The following is a 15,533-nucleotide window of genomic DNA, read 5'->3' as shown; positions in this document are numbered from 1 at the left end:
GGCTATCCATGTGGACCACTTGGAAATTGGCCAGCTTATGACTAATTAAGGTAACTGAGCAATTAGTCTTAGTTTGGCACTTCTTTGTGGTATTGGAAAAATTGGACGGGGGTGGGAATGTTGAACTTGGCAGTTAAGAAGGCAGGCTTGTCCATAAAGGCAAACCAAAGCTAAAAAAAAAAAAAAAAAAAAAGTAAAAATAAAAGTAAAAATCTTTGGTAAAGTAAAAGTATTTTTAAAAATAAAAAAGTGAAAGGATTAAAAGCAAAATCTTAGCGTAAGGAAAAAGTCAAATGGCTGTTAGAAAGAACTGTGCAACCGAAGTGCTGAGATGATTCATAAGCGCAAGTTGCTGCTGCTTTTCGCAGTGGTGCCATACCGCCTGTGGATAAAGCACCAAATCTGAACATAAATGAACTCAAGAGAATGAACTAAAGCCATTCCAAAAATTAATCTCTCTCTGTTCTGCTTCTCTGCTTTGTAGTGTAAAACACAGAACAGATGTTTCTTGGCAGTGGGGGATTTGTTTAGCGTAGCACTACATGAGTTTTGATGGATACAAGCCTGATAAATAAAATTTAGAAGACAAGGGGAAAGGAGGGAGCTGCTCTCTATGAGGAAGGATGGTTCTTCCTGTAAAAAAATTACATTGTGAAAGCCCATACCCTTTCAGACACCTGTGCTTAATGTAGATTGAGAGAACAGTTCGGGTGTGTGTTTTGGTTTGGGTGGGGTTTTCTTGGGTTTGGGGGGGGGGGGGGGGGCTGACGGAGGGGGATCAGGGGGGTTTAAGGACTTTGATTGGCCAATGTTAAATTCGATTTGATGAATTCATGTCACTTGTATGCAACTTCTGAAAATAACCATGGCATTCTTCCTCCCGCTGCATCAGCCTTTGCACCTGTGAATCAGCTCAGTCTTCTCTGTCACAGACAGTGCTTAGCTGCCCGGTTCTGCGCAGCCCCTCTTAGCTGCCTCTGTCAAATGCGCCAAGTCCTTCTGCAGGTAGTAAAGCACTTACAAATGAACATTTGGGAATTAAAAGCAATTTGTAAGCTTGTAACTAGGTTCTGAAGAAGAAAAGTACTTCTGGAATAAAGGGTTTTACAAAGGGAAATACATGGAAATGGTAAGTAATTACAAAGTAATTGTGTTGATGTATTGTACAGGAGGTTTGCTTTTACTGCTGCATTTGAATCTATTTTACTGCAAATGGGCAGAAAGAAGGATTTTGATGTTCAACAGTAAACAGTTCTTAAAAAATTGTTGTTATGGTACAGATAGCTAACAACGTGGAGCAGACTTTGTGGGCTGGGAAGGGCGTTCTTTTGCATACAAAATTTTATTTCCTATGCCCATACTTCAGAGAGAACGTGAGACTGTTGGGTCAGCCCATGCCAGTTACTGTCACTTGAAAGTAAACTGAGCTGGACAATGTTAACACAGAGTGCAACTCCATTTAGAGAATATGTCAGAATGAATACGGGCTCAGCAGAGGTGCTATTTACGTAACAGCCCGCTTCATAGTCCTTTTGTGTAATCTTGCAGGAAATGAAGAAGCAAATTCAATACATATTTGACAAGGTTATTTGGTAGTATTGCACAGAACTGTTATTTTCTCTAGTTACACTTTATTGAGTCTGCTGTTACGTAGTCAACGTTTCTAACATTGGGTAAGTCTGTTAAGGGAATTGCATTTAAAATTTCTGAAATGAGATGTGGAGGCTTGTAGATGAGAAGGTGTACAAGTGTATAATAATACTGACAGCTGCTTGTAAGGAGATCTTTGGCTGCTTTGCTGACTTGTGATACGAGCCTGTGGTGAACATCTATATATCATAGAATTGGAGAGTTAACTCGGGTTGGAAGCTATGTCTGCAGGTCATCTGGTGCAGCCTGCTCAAAGCAGTGTCATGGGTGAGATCAGACCAGATTCTCATACTGTTCTACATCACAAAATTGAATACCATTGATTTTGATTAACTGAATCTTTTAAATATAAGCATGAATTTGTTTTTTTAAAAATGCTAACTTTTAATGTCATGACTGTTTGTATAGTAGAACAGTATCTCTTAATATTCTATGGATTAATTAATTGGTTTTCTACAGGAAGTCCATCAAACAAAATTAACATTTTGCTAGTCTAAAGATCAGTAAGAAGAGAATCTGGCCTTGAGAATAATTTTTTCATTGGGCTGTTTTGTGGAATAAATTTCTCTTAAACTGAAGGATATAAATAGTTACTTTGAAGGTCATACCTCAAATATATGAGCTTTAGACAAGGGGAGTGGTGGGAGGGGTAACTGGCTATGATATTTCGAAATAAAGACAGTGGTTTCTTCAATATGAGTAGTTTCGTACTACCTCAAATGCATCTTTGTCTGGTCAGGTACTGCTAAGTAGAAGTGAAGGAACTGCAACTATTTGAAAGCCTGTTCAAGGCTCTATTTGGCTCTTATTTGTAGGTCACTCTAGAATCAAACACTCCCCAGAGCTACTGCAGAACTGTTCTGCTTACATGTAGAATTGGAAGATTAACTCCTAGTTTGTCCAGGTTCACTATAATGTGAACTACCTAGGTCAGCTCTTCAAAAAATGAGCAAATTAAGCTGTCTACATGAGTGTGGGAGCAAGAAAACATTTGTGAGGTTTAATTACACACACACACATAAATATATATATATAAGGTTGATTCTGCTTACCTCATTTTGTAATGGGCTAATGCCTCCTTTTGCCGTGGAAGTGAATTGAGTTACGTTTAAAAGAAAGGACCAATTTGCACACAGGTGAGTATAAACTCAAAACAATTTGAATTCAAGTATGAGTTGATTTTAAAAATCATAATAATAAAAAAGCATCACTGCAAAACATCCATTCTTTCTAGGTTTTGTGGTTGCTGTTGATCTCCCTTTCCAAAATTTCAGTAATCATCTTTGTGAAAATTAATTTTATTTTCACAGTTTCAAATGTTGCTGATATTTCTACTGTGCCTTTTCTATCTAAAGGATTAGATGCCTGCTAACTTGCTCTGCAGACTTACCGTTTTCCTCTTGCTACTTAATTTCTTCAATGGACTTCCGACAAAGGCCTTTTAAAGTACTTTGACTTGTAAGCATCAGCCTTCTGCAGTGCTACAAATTGACTTGGGGCTTGACCAGGAAAATGTTTGCCATTTTTTCATGCCATTGCTTTAATTACTGGCAGTACTCACAGAATGCTGTTCACAAAAGATCCTTTTCCAAATACAGACTTGCTTAGTTATTGAACCATCCAACTGCAGGTCTTATATTTTCTGCCCATTTCTTCTCTTGGTCTTTGGCTTTCTTTTTGTTTAAGTTGTTGCTTTTAGAGGCATAGTCTCTTCTGTTATTGAATCTACCATGTAGTGTTTGTAGTCAAAAAAGATGGCAATATGTGTGTTAAGAACAGTCATCCATGATATAGACTAATCTGGGTTCTGTCCACACTGCTGTCAACCATCTTTAAATGGTTAAATATAGCTGCTAGGAAATTAATCAAACTGCATCAGAAAGCAACCTGAAGAAAAAAAATACATACTTTTTTTTTTTAAAAAAAAAAAGCTTTTAAGCCAGCTTCTGAAAATTTGCAAGAAACATTTCAAAACATCCTGGGTTTAAACCAGTTTATACAAGAAGTACACATTGCATTTTCAGCTCACATGTTTGCTCTGCTTTTGATTTTCCCTTTTGGCAATTTATTCAGAGTAGAGTTAGTGGATGGAATCTCAGAGGAGAATAAAAGCCAGTGTTTTGAGAACTAATGAAGTAATTATCTAAAGCATTATTTACAATGATTATTTAGAAGATAATGAGACCCTTTAATTATGTTTGTTCTGCACAGCTAGCCTTTCAATAATTCAGGGTATTGCCGTACAATTTCCTCTATATTTACTTTGCACAATTTTGTTTAGAAAAATGTCACAGCTGCCTGCAATGCACAAATACGGGTCCTCATTCCGGATATGATTTGTCACATGAGAATCACCTGCTCACTTCGGTTGGAGAAGAGGCTTTTAGGTTCAGGCTTCTTCAATGTGATGTGGAACAAGATAAATTATGGGTGAAATAAAGCTGAGCCTATTAAAGGCTGTTATGGCTTTATAGGAGCACTATAGTATTAACAAACATGGTATCAGTCTGGTAATGTTTCTCTTAGCATTTATCTTATCGGAAGTGAAGCTTCAGTTGCAGTTTAATTTTGGGAGTCATGATAATTTTGTTTCAAATGTAAGTTGGGTTTTTTTAATACCCTTACTCATTTGTGTGTAAGAAATGCAGAGCATCATTAGCATTTTAGTAGCTAATAAAATTTCACTGGTATTTTCATATGCATCTGTGAATTTGCTGCTAAAGTAGACAGTTCTACTTAAACACATCATTAGTAATGCCTAAATAGTATATAGTCCCTGAGGAGTTGCATCTCTTTTCACAGGCTAGATTTTCATTTGGTACACCAATGAAGCATTGATTCACTGACTGCAGTGATGCTACGCCAGGTTACAATAGCTGAGGCTGTAGTCCTTGATGATTAGAATTCGGTAACAAAAACCTTTATTTCAGAGAGGGTCTGAAGGCTTGGAGTTTGTGTTTCAGGATGGCTAGCTGTTTATTTAGAGTAAAATCAATTCCTATAGGAATCTCTCCACTGACTTAAAAAGATGATGCAAAGGGTGACAGCTAAGTGAGCTGCTGAAATACCTGTACAGGTAGAAGTGAGTTGCTTCAGTCTAGTTTCTCTGCTGGGCTTTTTGTCTACTGACTTCTACAGCCTCTGTTACTGAAATTCACAGCAATACTCTTAGCTTCAAAGGTACGTGGCTCAGGTTACTTGCAAAGTAGACTTAAACCTGTGATTCTTGAGATTAATAATTTGTGCATTAATCTATTGGGTCAGTAAGCATAATTCTAATCTAAATCTGCTAATTGCCGCGCCGCCCCCCCCCCCCCCCCCCCCCCTTTTCCTTCTGCTAACCATAGAAAGCACATCTTTTGCCCTTCTGAAGTGTGTATGAGTACGGACTGCAGATGAATGCCAGTAAGGGTATTCACACCATTATTAAACAAGCAATGCAGGCATTAGCAAACCTGCATCTTCAGTATGAATCTTTTAACTTCCCTGTAGGTGCCAGCTTTTCAGTCCCAGCTGGACAACCCAGAATACATTAGATAGAAAGCCCTGTGTGGAGCTCAGTAGGAGCAGTCATGCTTCTGATTGCTTTCTCCTTTCAGCTGAGGCAGGAAGCATAGATTGAATTCCTCTGTACAAATGTTGCAAGAATAACTTCTCTTAATATGGGTTTTAGCTGTTATTTGAATGTAAGGGTCATAAAAGGACATACATGGTTCAGCGGCTTGGTGCCTGACCCATTATTTTAGATAAGGGAAATTATTTTTCCTTTGGAACTGAATCATTGATTCTGTACTGAACTGCTGGAATGTATAGCCATTACTTTTTTCCCAGGAAAGAGACCCAGTTTCTTTCTCCTTTTTCAACTTTCAATTGCACCTCCCATTTTATTTGGGGATATGTTTTCACAATAAAAGAACAATTAATTTCAAAATTCAATGGGTTTTGTATGTTTTGCATATAGGTTGCAGGCATACTTTCCTTTCAATCACTTTTTGTTGGCTTTTTAAAGAAGCCTTTAGAAAAATGATGTTGAAACTAAGCAGTCTATGAATTCACTGCAGTAAGAGCTAGATACTAGCTTCTCAACATATAAATTCATCTCAACTGATTGGAAGATGTATATTGTACTCTCCTCACTCTTGAGCTCCTTCTTAATTGAGGAGAAACAGGATACTCTGTACAGAGATTTCTCCTGAAATCTGTCCTCGGCTTTTTCATATCAAATTTGGTCGCTGTGCCTTCAGTTCAGAACAAAAGAGAAAGGCAGGTGGAAAGCACCATCTCTGTTTGAGGGCAAAACTTGCAGCCATCAGATTACCCTATTCTGAAAGTCTTTGAAATATTAAGTGTATATTCTCAGTAGAAATTTGCCTTTATTTTTTAAATACAATTAAATAAAACCACAGAATATGTTGCCAGGTGTTGATGCACAGCATTTTGTTTCACCTGATACGAATCTTTGATTGATGGCTTAAGAGAACTCTGTCAATTACAATTCTGGATGGGAGGAATATTACTCCCTGTCTACAACACTACTGAAACTGCAAGATTCACCCTATCTATGGCTACGCCTTTAGCTTGTACACACTGCCTTGTTCTATGCATGTTATACTCAGCTGTTAAAAATACCAAACTAAGAACAATCTATTATTACCAGATATAAGACACTTTACTGTTCCCATTGTGTGGAGAATCTCCGAGTGCTGACAGGAAGCTACTTGCTTTCCAAAAGGAAAGGAGACTGACCTATTGCCTCACCATACCTACCAAACATTTGGGAGCCGATCGTATTAGAAGCACTAGCTTCCAAGGTTCAAAAGCACTTTGGCTGCTCATCTGCAATAAAACTCCTTAGAGGAAAAGGGAAACTTTGAGACATGCTTGTTTCCTCTGTCACTAAATATCTTGGTTGTCCTTTGAAAAGCCCTGGAAGGAGAAAGGGAAAGGCAATTTCTTTTACAGGCATATCAGAATACCCACCCAGCATCACCAAGGTTTGAACTAAAGAAGCAAGACAGGCTGTGAATGTTTTGGAAGGGAAGGAAGTAACAAAGGCATACAGAAAGGAAAGAAGATACAACCAAATAGTATGACTGTTACCTTGAAGCTGTAACTAGTGAAATGGTGCTGGCTGACTTTTAAAAGTCTGAAGTCCTGTAAGCCAATTTAGCCTTCTATCTAAAGAGTTTAAATGCTCTCAAGCCACTTTTCCCTCTATTACAGAAGGCAGCTAGCAGTTGCATTCTGGATCATGACTATTCTGTACTGGATTCCCCCAAGGCAAATCAATCATTTCCAAAAGTGGATAAGCCCTTGACTAAAGAACAAGAGGAAGACAAAGTGTAACTTTTCCAATCCAGTAACTATTTCCAATCCAGGAGGTGCCAAAACCTGTCTGAAAACTTGCCTGGGTTTTTGTTGGAGGGGTGGTATTATAAGCAGGTGTTTAAAATAAGCATTTTTTAAAACCTTGTCATTTAGAGGAACTACGTAAAGCCTTATTAATAAAACATTTTATATTGAAGGATGTCCCTCTAGTATGCAAAATAATTAGTTGAAAATGCAAAATCCTACTATTTGGTAGAGAGCTTAGACAGTGGAAAAATTTTTTTAAGCAGAAAGTCTGTGGGTAATAAGCACCACCAGAATATAGCTTCTTTGTGAGCTACATGGTTTACACACACACACCTCCTTTGGCTACAGAGATGGGGTATTTTGGTTATGCTGTGGCTGTAATCATGATGCCAATTCTATCCAAGAAGAGTTGCTCTAGAACTTGTAAAACTTTTGTTAGCAGGTAAGTTTTGATGCCCTGGTAAATCTGAAGTGAGTTGTAAATCTGATTTTTTGAAAACCAAGCTTGTAGTCCCAGGCAGCCATGGCTGCTTTTTCAATCTGTCACTATTTCTTGCACTTCTACTGAAGAAATATATTTATCCCCACAACAAATAATTCACATTAAGAATTCTAGTTTAATATGTGCCTGTATCTCTTCTGGGTTTGCCACAAAGCATCACAATAATGGTTTATACAAAATGCTTGCCCGGTCTGTCTTCAACTATATTACCCACATGTGATACCATGATTTGCGGTGAACTGATGTTATTGTCCTAAATAAACAGACATTCATTGTTAAAATGTCCTAAAATAATAGGCATTCATTGTTCAAATACCTGTAGATCCTTTTTCTGTTTCCCACATAAAAAATGTCTCTGCTTTCTAAGCTGCCTAAAAAGTGGTACATTTATTTTTAAATAAATTAATTTGCATCTGTAGCAGAGTACTTTTATACACCTACAATATAAAGCTATTTATCTCTACATGTTTACACAATTCCTCAGTAGTTACTGATGGCAAGATTTAAAAAAAAGTTCACCTAAAACTATGTTCAGAACCACTATAAGACCTATGGCAAGTTTCTACAAAAGACTTTAAAAGTGCTTAGCAGAATATTGTGTGACAGGCATTTCTGAAATGAAGTTGGCTAGTTGAGAGCCTATGTATGAATTCAGGAGCTAATTTTAGGTTACAGTAATCTTGCCCTGTGCCTGAAGACTTGATCCACCCCAGAGAGTCACCCACTCTGTCTGCCAGGACAAGCTGGGAGAAAAGCTCTGATGTTCTGCTCAGACCCAAAGCATGACAGCTGGCACGCTTGTGCTCACTTGACTTGGAAGCTATTTATAAGGCTTTTGTCAGAGTTCCCATTTATACAGTTTCCCCTAGTGTATTTTTGGGTCTGATTTTCCTTCCAGTATGAGGGAAATAAAACCATGGAACATATCGGTCTTAGAAAGAAAACCGGTAAAATCATATGATCATAAAATTCAGCAAGTGTTGAAATGTATTTTTAATTACACAGCTGATGTATTTTTTTTTAATCCCTAGAAATAAGTTACTGTAAAATTCGAGTAAGCCTGAAGAAAATAAAGGCAAAGTCTCTGTTTCCCTATAATCCAACTAGATTAGTTTATCTGTATACAAGAGTTGGTTTTCTGATGTATTTGCTTGCTATGTTTTTCTCCTCTAAGTTGGTTCATTGCTAAGCATGTGCTGTGCAGAATGACTCATAGACTTGAAGGCCAGGATGTTTTTCTTGGTTTTTCCATTGAGCATTCTTTTTATCCTACACAGATATAAGTGCCCTCGTTGACTTCCCTATCATTTAGTACTAGGAAAGTAAATGTGAAATTACTTTAATGGCATTAAAATATGTTTCCTGTGATTAAAGGAGAACTGCTTCATTACCATATGTTATAACCTTAAAAGTTCTGTTCTTACATACTGATATACATAGCACCATAACACAATATAGTAACATATAGAAGAAAAACAAAATCTGAACTGCTGTAAAATAGCGGTTATTTGAAGAAAAAAATAATATGGATGTAATGTTCTTAATAAAATGAATTATTTTATTGCAGTTTGAGAGAAATCTGACAGCTGCAAGAGGAGACGGTGAGGTTTCACAGACCTCACTGGTTTGGAAATGAGAGCTTCAAATGGAAAAAAGTTTGCCCATTTCTTCCTCTACTTTTGGGAGACAAGACAGGCTATAGAAACAGAAGGGGGAAAAGAAGGTGTGAGCAAGGCCAGGGAATAGAAGGTCGCTTTGAGCAAGCCTTCACTTTTACTTTTCCTAGGGGTGGTAGTCTACGGAGTCAGTGCCAATTGCTGCTGCTGTGAAGATTGCTCCTGTCAGCATTAGCAGTATTTCCCTTCTGCCCTCGCCATCATCAGGCACAATGAGCAGGGCTGACTTTATCTACACCTGGGGCCAGCTCAGGTTCCAGCCAAGAGCTCGTTCTATTTTAATCTGGTTTTATTATCCGGATACAGTGGTGAACTAAAGGAAAGGTATTCACACTTGTCTGCTGTACCGACCAGGCTTACACAGATGATCTTATTCAGGGTCCAGCAATGACTTCCCCCCTCCCCCCCCAATTCACATCAAAACACTTTGGATGATTATTTCACATGTTGTTAGGTTTCTTTGCATATAGCCCCCCTGTTCCCTTTCCTCCCAAGTATGTTTGCATTTGTTGCATATATTTGGTACCTGTCCAGTTTCAGTGTAGTCTTAAATGTGGTGGGTTCCCACCAGTGGAAACATCAGATGAAACCAGGAAAAATTCAGAGAATATGGGGGAGGGGACATTGTTTTAATTTTTCAGAAAAGACTTCTGGATTTCTCCCAAGCATCCTGGCCTGCAGCAGAAATCATCACAGCTAAAAGAATGACAGATGGTTGGTGTTTGTGGTATGAGCAGTTCTAATGACCACCTTTTGGTTCACAGGCAGTGACTGCAGAAGAGCTACATAAAAGGTTTCTTTTCACTTCCAAGCAGCTATCTGCTTTATTACAATAAATTCACTTTTTCTTTCTGTTTGTTTTGGTTTGTTGCTTTTTCCTCCTACCATCTTCTGCTGGTAGGTAACCAGATAATTTTGAGGGCTGATTAGAGAATAGACTCTGAACTTGCTTTTCTGAATACAGCTTCTTACTTGGTATTGCAAGGTTCAACTTCTCTCACATATGCAATCCACACCTCAAATGGTACAAAATGTCAAGTCATGGTGGCCAAATAGCCTGACTCACCATCTGCAGAGAAAGGATGAAAATAAGGGTAGCAGTGTTGGCAAAAACAGAGATCTCGATCACTTTGTTTACTTGCTGGGAGTGGTCTTGGTTATCCAAGATTAAATGTTATGTAAAGTGCAAAACCAGCTGCCTTGCCAGTGCTTATAGACAGCACACACAGTGAGGGACAATGGGAAACTCCATTATGAAATTTCTCTTTAACATCCACAAACAGAAGAAAGATCAACCTTCTTAAAAGAAAGAGTACCGACCTACCTTGAACTGAGCAATATGGTATGAGGCCAATTCCCTAGCTGCCTTACGTTGTTTGTTTAGGTTTGTAAATTCTAGGAGACAAGACTGTCTTAGGTTGAATGTTGCATACTGTAAAACTGACACGTGATTTCAGCAATACCTTGGAATTTAAAAAAGGAATCAATGCTAAAATCTCTAGCACAAATTAATACTGCCTATTTATCTTGTACCCTGTCATTCTGTATTGGGTAACAGCAGAATGAACAAAGGTCCCTCTTTGTGCACCTCTTTATCCCACGTAATTCCAGGGATATAGCAGAAAACACCCTATTTTGGCTAAGTAATCTGATAAAACAGTGCCATTTACCATTTAACTACATGCTACTTATATCCCTGCTGTTTTATCCACCTTCCACATAAAGCAAATACGAGATTCTTCCTGAGACTGACAAAGGGACAAAATGCCATGCAAGGAACAAATTGCTTCTAATAATATTACTTATTATTTGGATTGCAGTGGTACAGTCTCCCATTCTGTAGCATTAGCACAGCTGACACCATGCTAAGTGCTGCACAGACACAGGACTAGTAACTAGACTTTGCCACAGAGATGTTATGTCCTCTGCTGTAGACTGTATGCCGCATCTCATTTGTTCTGTTAACCCTCTTGAGCCTTAAGTTCATAATACAAAACTTGTGCTTTACCGCCTAAGAACAAATAGATGTAAGAGAAACAGAATCACTGAGACATTTTAGATGTATTGTAATACATTTTAATGAGCTATTGATGATTTTTGTTCCACAGTCCAAAAAGGTCAACAAGAAAGCAAAACAAACATCTGAAAAGTCTCCACACTGCACATCTGAGGGCAGAAGTAAAGAGAAAACCAGTTCAATAAATGTTAAGAAGAGCAAGGTGAGTGTTACATGCTCTAACATCTTCCAGTGGCTTTACTACCAGCTGCTGAAACAGCTGTCACAGCATTGGCACAAGTCAAAGTGATTGCATGTCAAGTGAAATGACCCCCTGCACCCTCCCTAGCACCTGACACATGGAGATTTATGTTTTGCTTCCCTGGTATGTATGTTTTGGCTTTATGATCCAGCACAAATAATTTAACTCTGCAGTTGTACAAGTTACACTATGAATGTTAACCAATTACAAGACTACACTTTTTTTTTTTTAATTCTTCTAATTAGTTATTTACTGATTTCATTGTTAGATACTCAGTTTAAAACATTGGTTAATTTGAAGTAAACCCCCAATAAAAAAAACTACATGCTGACGTAAAATTCCTTTTGCCATGATTCCAGCATAGTAGTTTGTACATCACAATGAGGCTTATGAAAGGGAGGATCAACACCTTTCCAAAACCCACTGTCTGAGATTGGCACAGAAAGAGGAAGCAGTGAGGATAACCTGAGGGTGCCCTTGTGATCCAGACAGAGCACCTTGTTTATCTACAGAGAAACTGCTTTTCCAATGGCATTGGGGCACGAGTGACAGGGAACTTTACCTGATGTTTACTTTGATTCATCTGTTCTATTCACTAATGGATTTGCTCTCCAGAGCTTTCAATGCTTCTCCCTTCAGTAGATACTAACGTGATAAAAATGGCTTTTAAAAAAATCAATAAACACTTAAGTGTTTGGCAAGTCTCAGACTTTTTACTGTATCACTCACTGAACAGTTTAAGGCTTAATAGAAGAAACGTGCCCGCTAGATATTCACGTGCAGATTTAGCAGATATAACACACCACAGTCTGATTCCGTTTTTCTAGCTCTTTTCATTCATGACAAAATTAACTGTTTCAGAGCATGGAAATTGCATTTGCTGGAGAATAACACGTGATTTACTCATTTGAGGTCAGTGTCTGGATCTGTTTGCAAGAACCTGCCAGTATTCCAGTTTGGGGCAGTAAAGCTTTCATCATTCAAAACCGGGAGACTTTTTGGCTTTAAAAAAGAAGAGACAGTTCCAAGTGGACCCAGCCAAACGGTTGTGTCTGCTTTGTCGCCTATGGCCTCCCTCACCCCGACAGGCTGGCTGCCGTGCTGGGGACCTACTTTGATACAGGAGATGAAGAATGCTGACGCTTCAGACGATTAGACTGTAGTTGGACTACATTTTAATGCCCGTACCGGATGTCTGTCTGTCTGTCTGTCTGTCTGTGGGCGGCTGCCGCGGGGCTGCGGGGCTGCCCCTCTGAGGAGGCGCGCGCTGCCCCAGTGAGTGGCGGGAGCTGCCCCCGCCAGGAGGCGCGCGACGCCACTCTGGGGAGTGGGCGGGGCTGTTCCTCTGAGGAGAGGGCAGGGCCGCGCCGCGCCGCGCTAGTTCCGTCGCGTTCCGTCTGGTTCCCGCCTCAGGGCAGAGCTGAGCCCCGCCGGGAGGCTGCGGGCACCTCGGGGAAAGCACGCTCAGGAAAGGGCGAAACCCGCACAGCGTGAGGAAAACAGTGTGAGGAACGGCCCTGCGAGCACCCGGCGGGGGGGGGGGGGGGCGGGCAGCGGGAGGAGCGCTGCAGAGCCCCCTGCAGCCAGTTAGCCGTTTTCCCCAAAGTCGAATCTGTTTTGCCTGTGAGGTGAACAGTGGATGGTTTCTCTGTCATACCTCAGGCCACTGGCTTTCTCATTTTGTGCCCCCCAACCAGCTGAGGAGAGGGTGCAGAAGAGTGGCCGGGTGGGCTTATGGCAGCCAGCCAAGGTAAACACATCGCACTGCAGTAGAAAGGATGAGTATAAATATTTGAACAATCCAACTTAGAATATGTAGCTTGAGAGTTACAGCAGTATTTCAGGTTGCTGTTAAAATACAAGTATCCGCTGTTATGACTCGCTTGGGAATGTTACACATTTTTATGATATGTAACATATCCTTCAAGTTGTTTACTATTTGAGAAATTATCTTTTTTTTTTTCTTTCTCTTTTCTAAATACGATGTCCCACTGCTTCTGTACATGTTAGTCTCCCATTTCGTGAAGTATAAGAACTGTTGGGAAATGCCTGAAAATCAGGGTATTTCTTATCAAATTTTAACCCTGCTGAATTCAGAGTTTGTGGATTTCTGTTCAGTATATTACAAATGTAAATAATATTAAAAATTAATATTCAAACTTTTCTTGAGTATTCACCAAGTTAGGGTATGTTTATATTAGTGATGTGTATCTGGCAAAGTTATGTTTACAAGGTTCACTTTAAGTGACCTGAAATCTGGACTTTGCACCTCTTTTTTTTTTTCCACCTGTCCAATACCAAAAAAAAAAAGACAGGAAAGATAGGTGATACAATAATGTTAGTAGGTACAGCTGTCTTTAGTAATACTTACTTCAGACAAATATCATCTTAGAGGTTTCCAGTGGTTACTACCTCAAAATTAAGATAATCCTGGTGGTTTTTTTAAATTATTTGAATATCAGGGTTTGCCACTTTATATGTAAAATATGGCTTGTAATATTTACTGTACTTTAATGACTTTCATATCTCATGCTTCTAATCCTCTTTATCACCCAGTGTGAAATGATGCTGCAGCTCTGCCCTTGGAGGGTCTCTCTTGGTCCTCTTGAGGAGTGGGCAGGGCTGGGTTTTTGGGTGAGCTTCAACACCAAGGAGTAGCCATGTTGTGGGCTGGCTGAGCAAGCAGTCAGAGAAAGGGAGCTCCTCACTGTGAAACTGTAGTTCAAGTCAGTTGAAAATTTCCTCTTGTTTTTTTCTCACCTGTAATCAAGTGTCTGGGCCTTCATCGAAATGTGGGTTTGAGAAATAAGACAATGAGTGTGTTTTTTTCTCTAGCCTGAACGGGTCTGGGGTAAAACCCGACAAAACTTTTTTAAGGAAAGTAAGAAAACATATGTTACAGGCTGGGGATTGCACACCACAGAACAATGAACTGAGAATTGGGCTGACCTCTCTAAAATTAGTTATGAAATACAAGAACAAAATTTAAGCAGAGTTATAACCAAAAGGATGTTTTACTTTTAAATTAAATCCTACACAATCTTAAATTATAATGTCAGTTTTCAGCCACATTAATATTCTTAGCTGAATATGACACAAATTGGGGCAAATGATTATTACTGTATTAGAGCTACACCAAGGCAGTCTTACATGTAGATGGTGCTGAAAAATTGCTAACTTGTTCTAGTGATGTACAGACTGTAAGTGACAATACCAGGCTGGAAGTAGTATTCTGGCAAGCATGTTGTAAGAAGTTATCTTTTTTGTCTCTTGACTTAGTTTGACCTTAATTGTAACGTGAAGGAGCTTTAAGTGAGTCTGCCTTTGTATATTAATTGTTGAGTGTGTAGAATTAACATAGGATGCTATGCTTTTTGAAAGGTTTTACCCATTATTAATGGATTTTAAGAAAAGTGGCTAAATGTTAGAAAAACTGGGATCTGGGTAGCTGATGAGGGTACATGAACAGCTTAATTACCTGCACAGAATAATACTTTTTTGTATTCTCCATATTATTTTTAAAAAGACAGAAGAAATAGATTCAGTGAAGGGAAAATTCTGTTATAATCACGCTGGTTTCTAGGAATGCCTTTTGTTTTAGCAAAATTGCTGCATATCCAGCAGCAGAACTTCTGTGAATGTTTAGAGGACCATGAGGCTCTTACACTGAAGCACCTAGTATCTGTTTGTTTTAACAGTACATATGTACCCTCCTAATCAAAACTAAATTTATTACATGACGCAGAGTATTGTCTTACCAAATCAACACGTTTTACTGGGCTAGGTTCTCATACTGTTGCTGAACAGCCTATTGGGACAAGTCAAGGAGTAAGGTAATTACTGGGTGTAAAGCAAGAAGACTGGGGACATAACAGGCTGTGAACTTGGAAGGGAACTTCAGTTTCCTCCACCACTCTCGTATAGTAAGTTCCAACGTTAACAGCTGATTCCCAGTGAAGGGTTTACAGCGTGGTCAAGCATGCCTTTTGGAATACATCTCAGATGTAGCTGGACCACAGCTTCCAAGTGAGGTGTACGTTCAGCAGCAAGGATAACTTCTTAATTAGCTGTGTGATACAATGCTGAGTGAAA

General features: G+C 39.1%; 2 protein-coding genes across 4 annotated transcripts in view; both read left to right on the top strand.

The window, feature by feature from the left end:
* STX2 (syntaxin 2) overlaps positions 1–11,220 on the top strand; it is a 29,509-nt gene extending 18,289 nt beyond the window's left edge. The window contains exon 12 of the transcript XR_005829025.1: positions 11,209–11,220. The gene's annotated coding sequence lies outside the window, so the exon portion shown is untranslated. The remainder of the gene's footprint in view (positions 1–11,208) is intronic.
* A 1,593-nt stretch (positions 11,221–12,813) lies between these two features.
* The window catches only part of RIMBP2 (RIMS binding protein 2), a 155,913-nt gene continuing 153,193 nt past the window's right edge, over positions 12,814–15,533 (top strand). For all 3 annotated transcript variants that reach the window (XM_040601852.1, XM_040601843.1, XM_040601834.1), the window contains exon 1: positions 12,814–13,191. In XM_040601852.1, coding sequence (XP_040457786.1) covers positions 13,081–13,191 — 111 coding nt within the window. In that variant the 5' untranslated portion in view covers positions 12,814–13,080. The remainder of the gene's footprint in view (positions 13,192–15,533) is intronic.

This window comes from Falco naumanni, chromosome 1, assembly GCF_017639655.2.
Source record: "Falco naumanni isolate bFalNau1 chromosome 1, bFalNau1.pat, whole genome shotgun sequence".
Classification (NCBI taxonomy): Eukaryota; Metazoa; Chordata; class Aves; order Falconiformes; family Falconidae; genus Falco; species Falco naumanni.
This window is presented reverse-complemented; position numbering and strand designations above follow the sequence as displayed.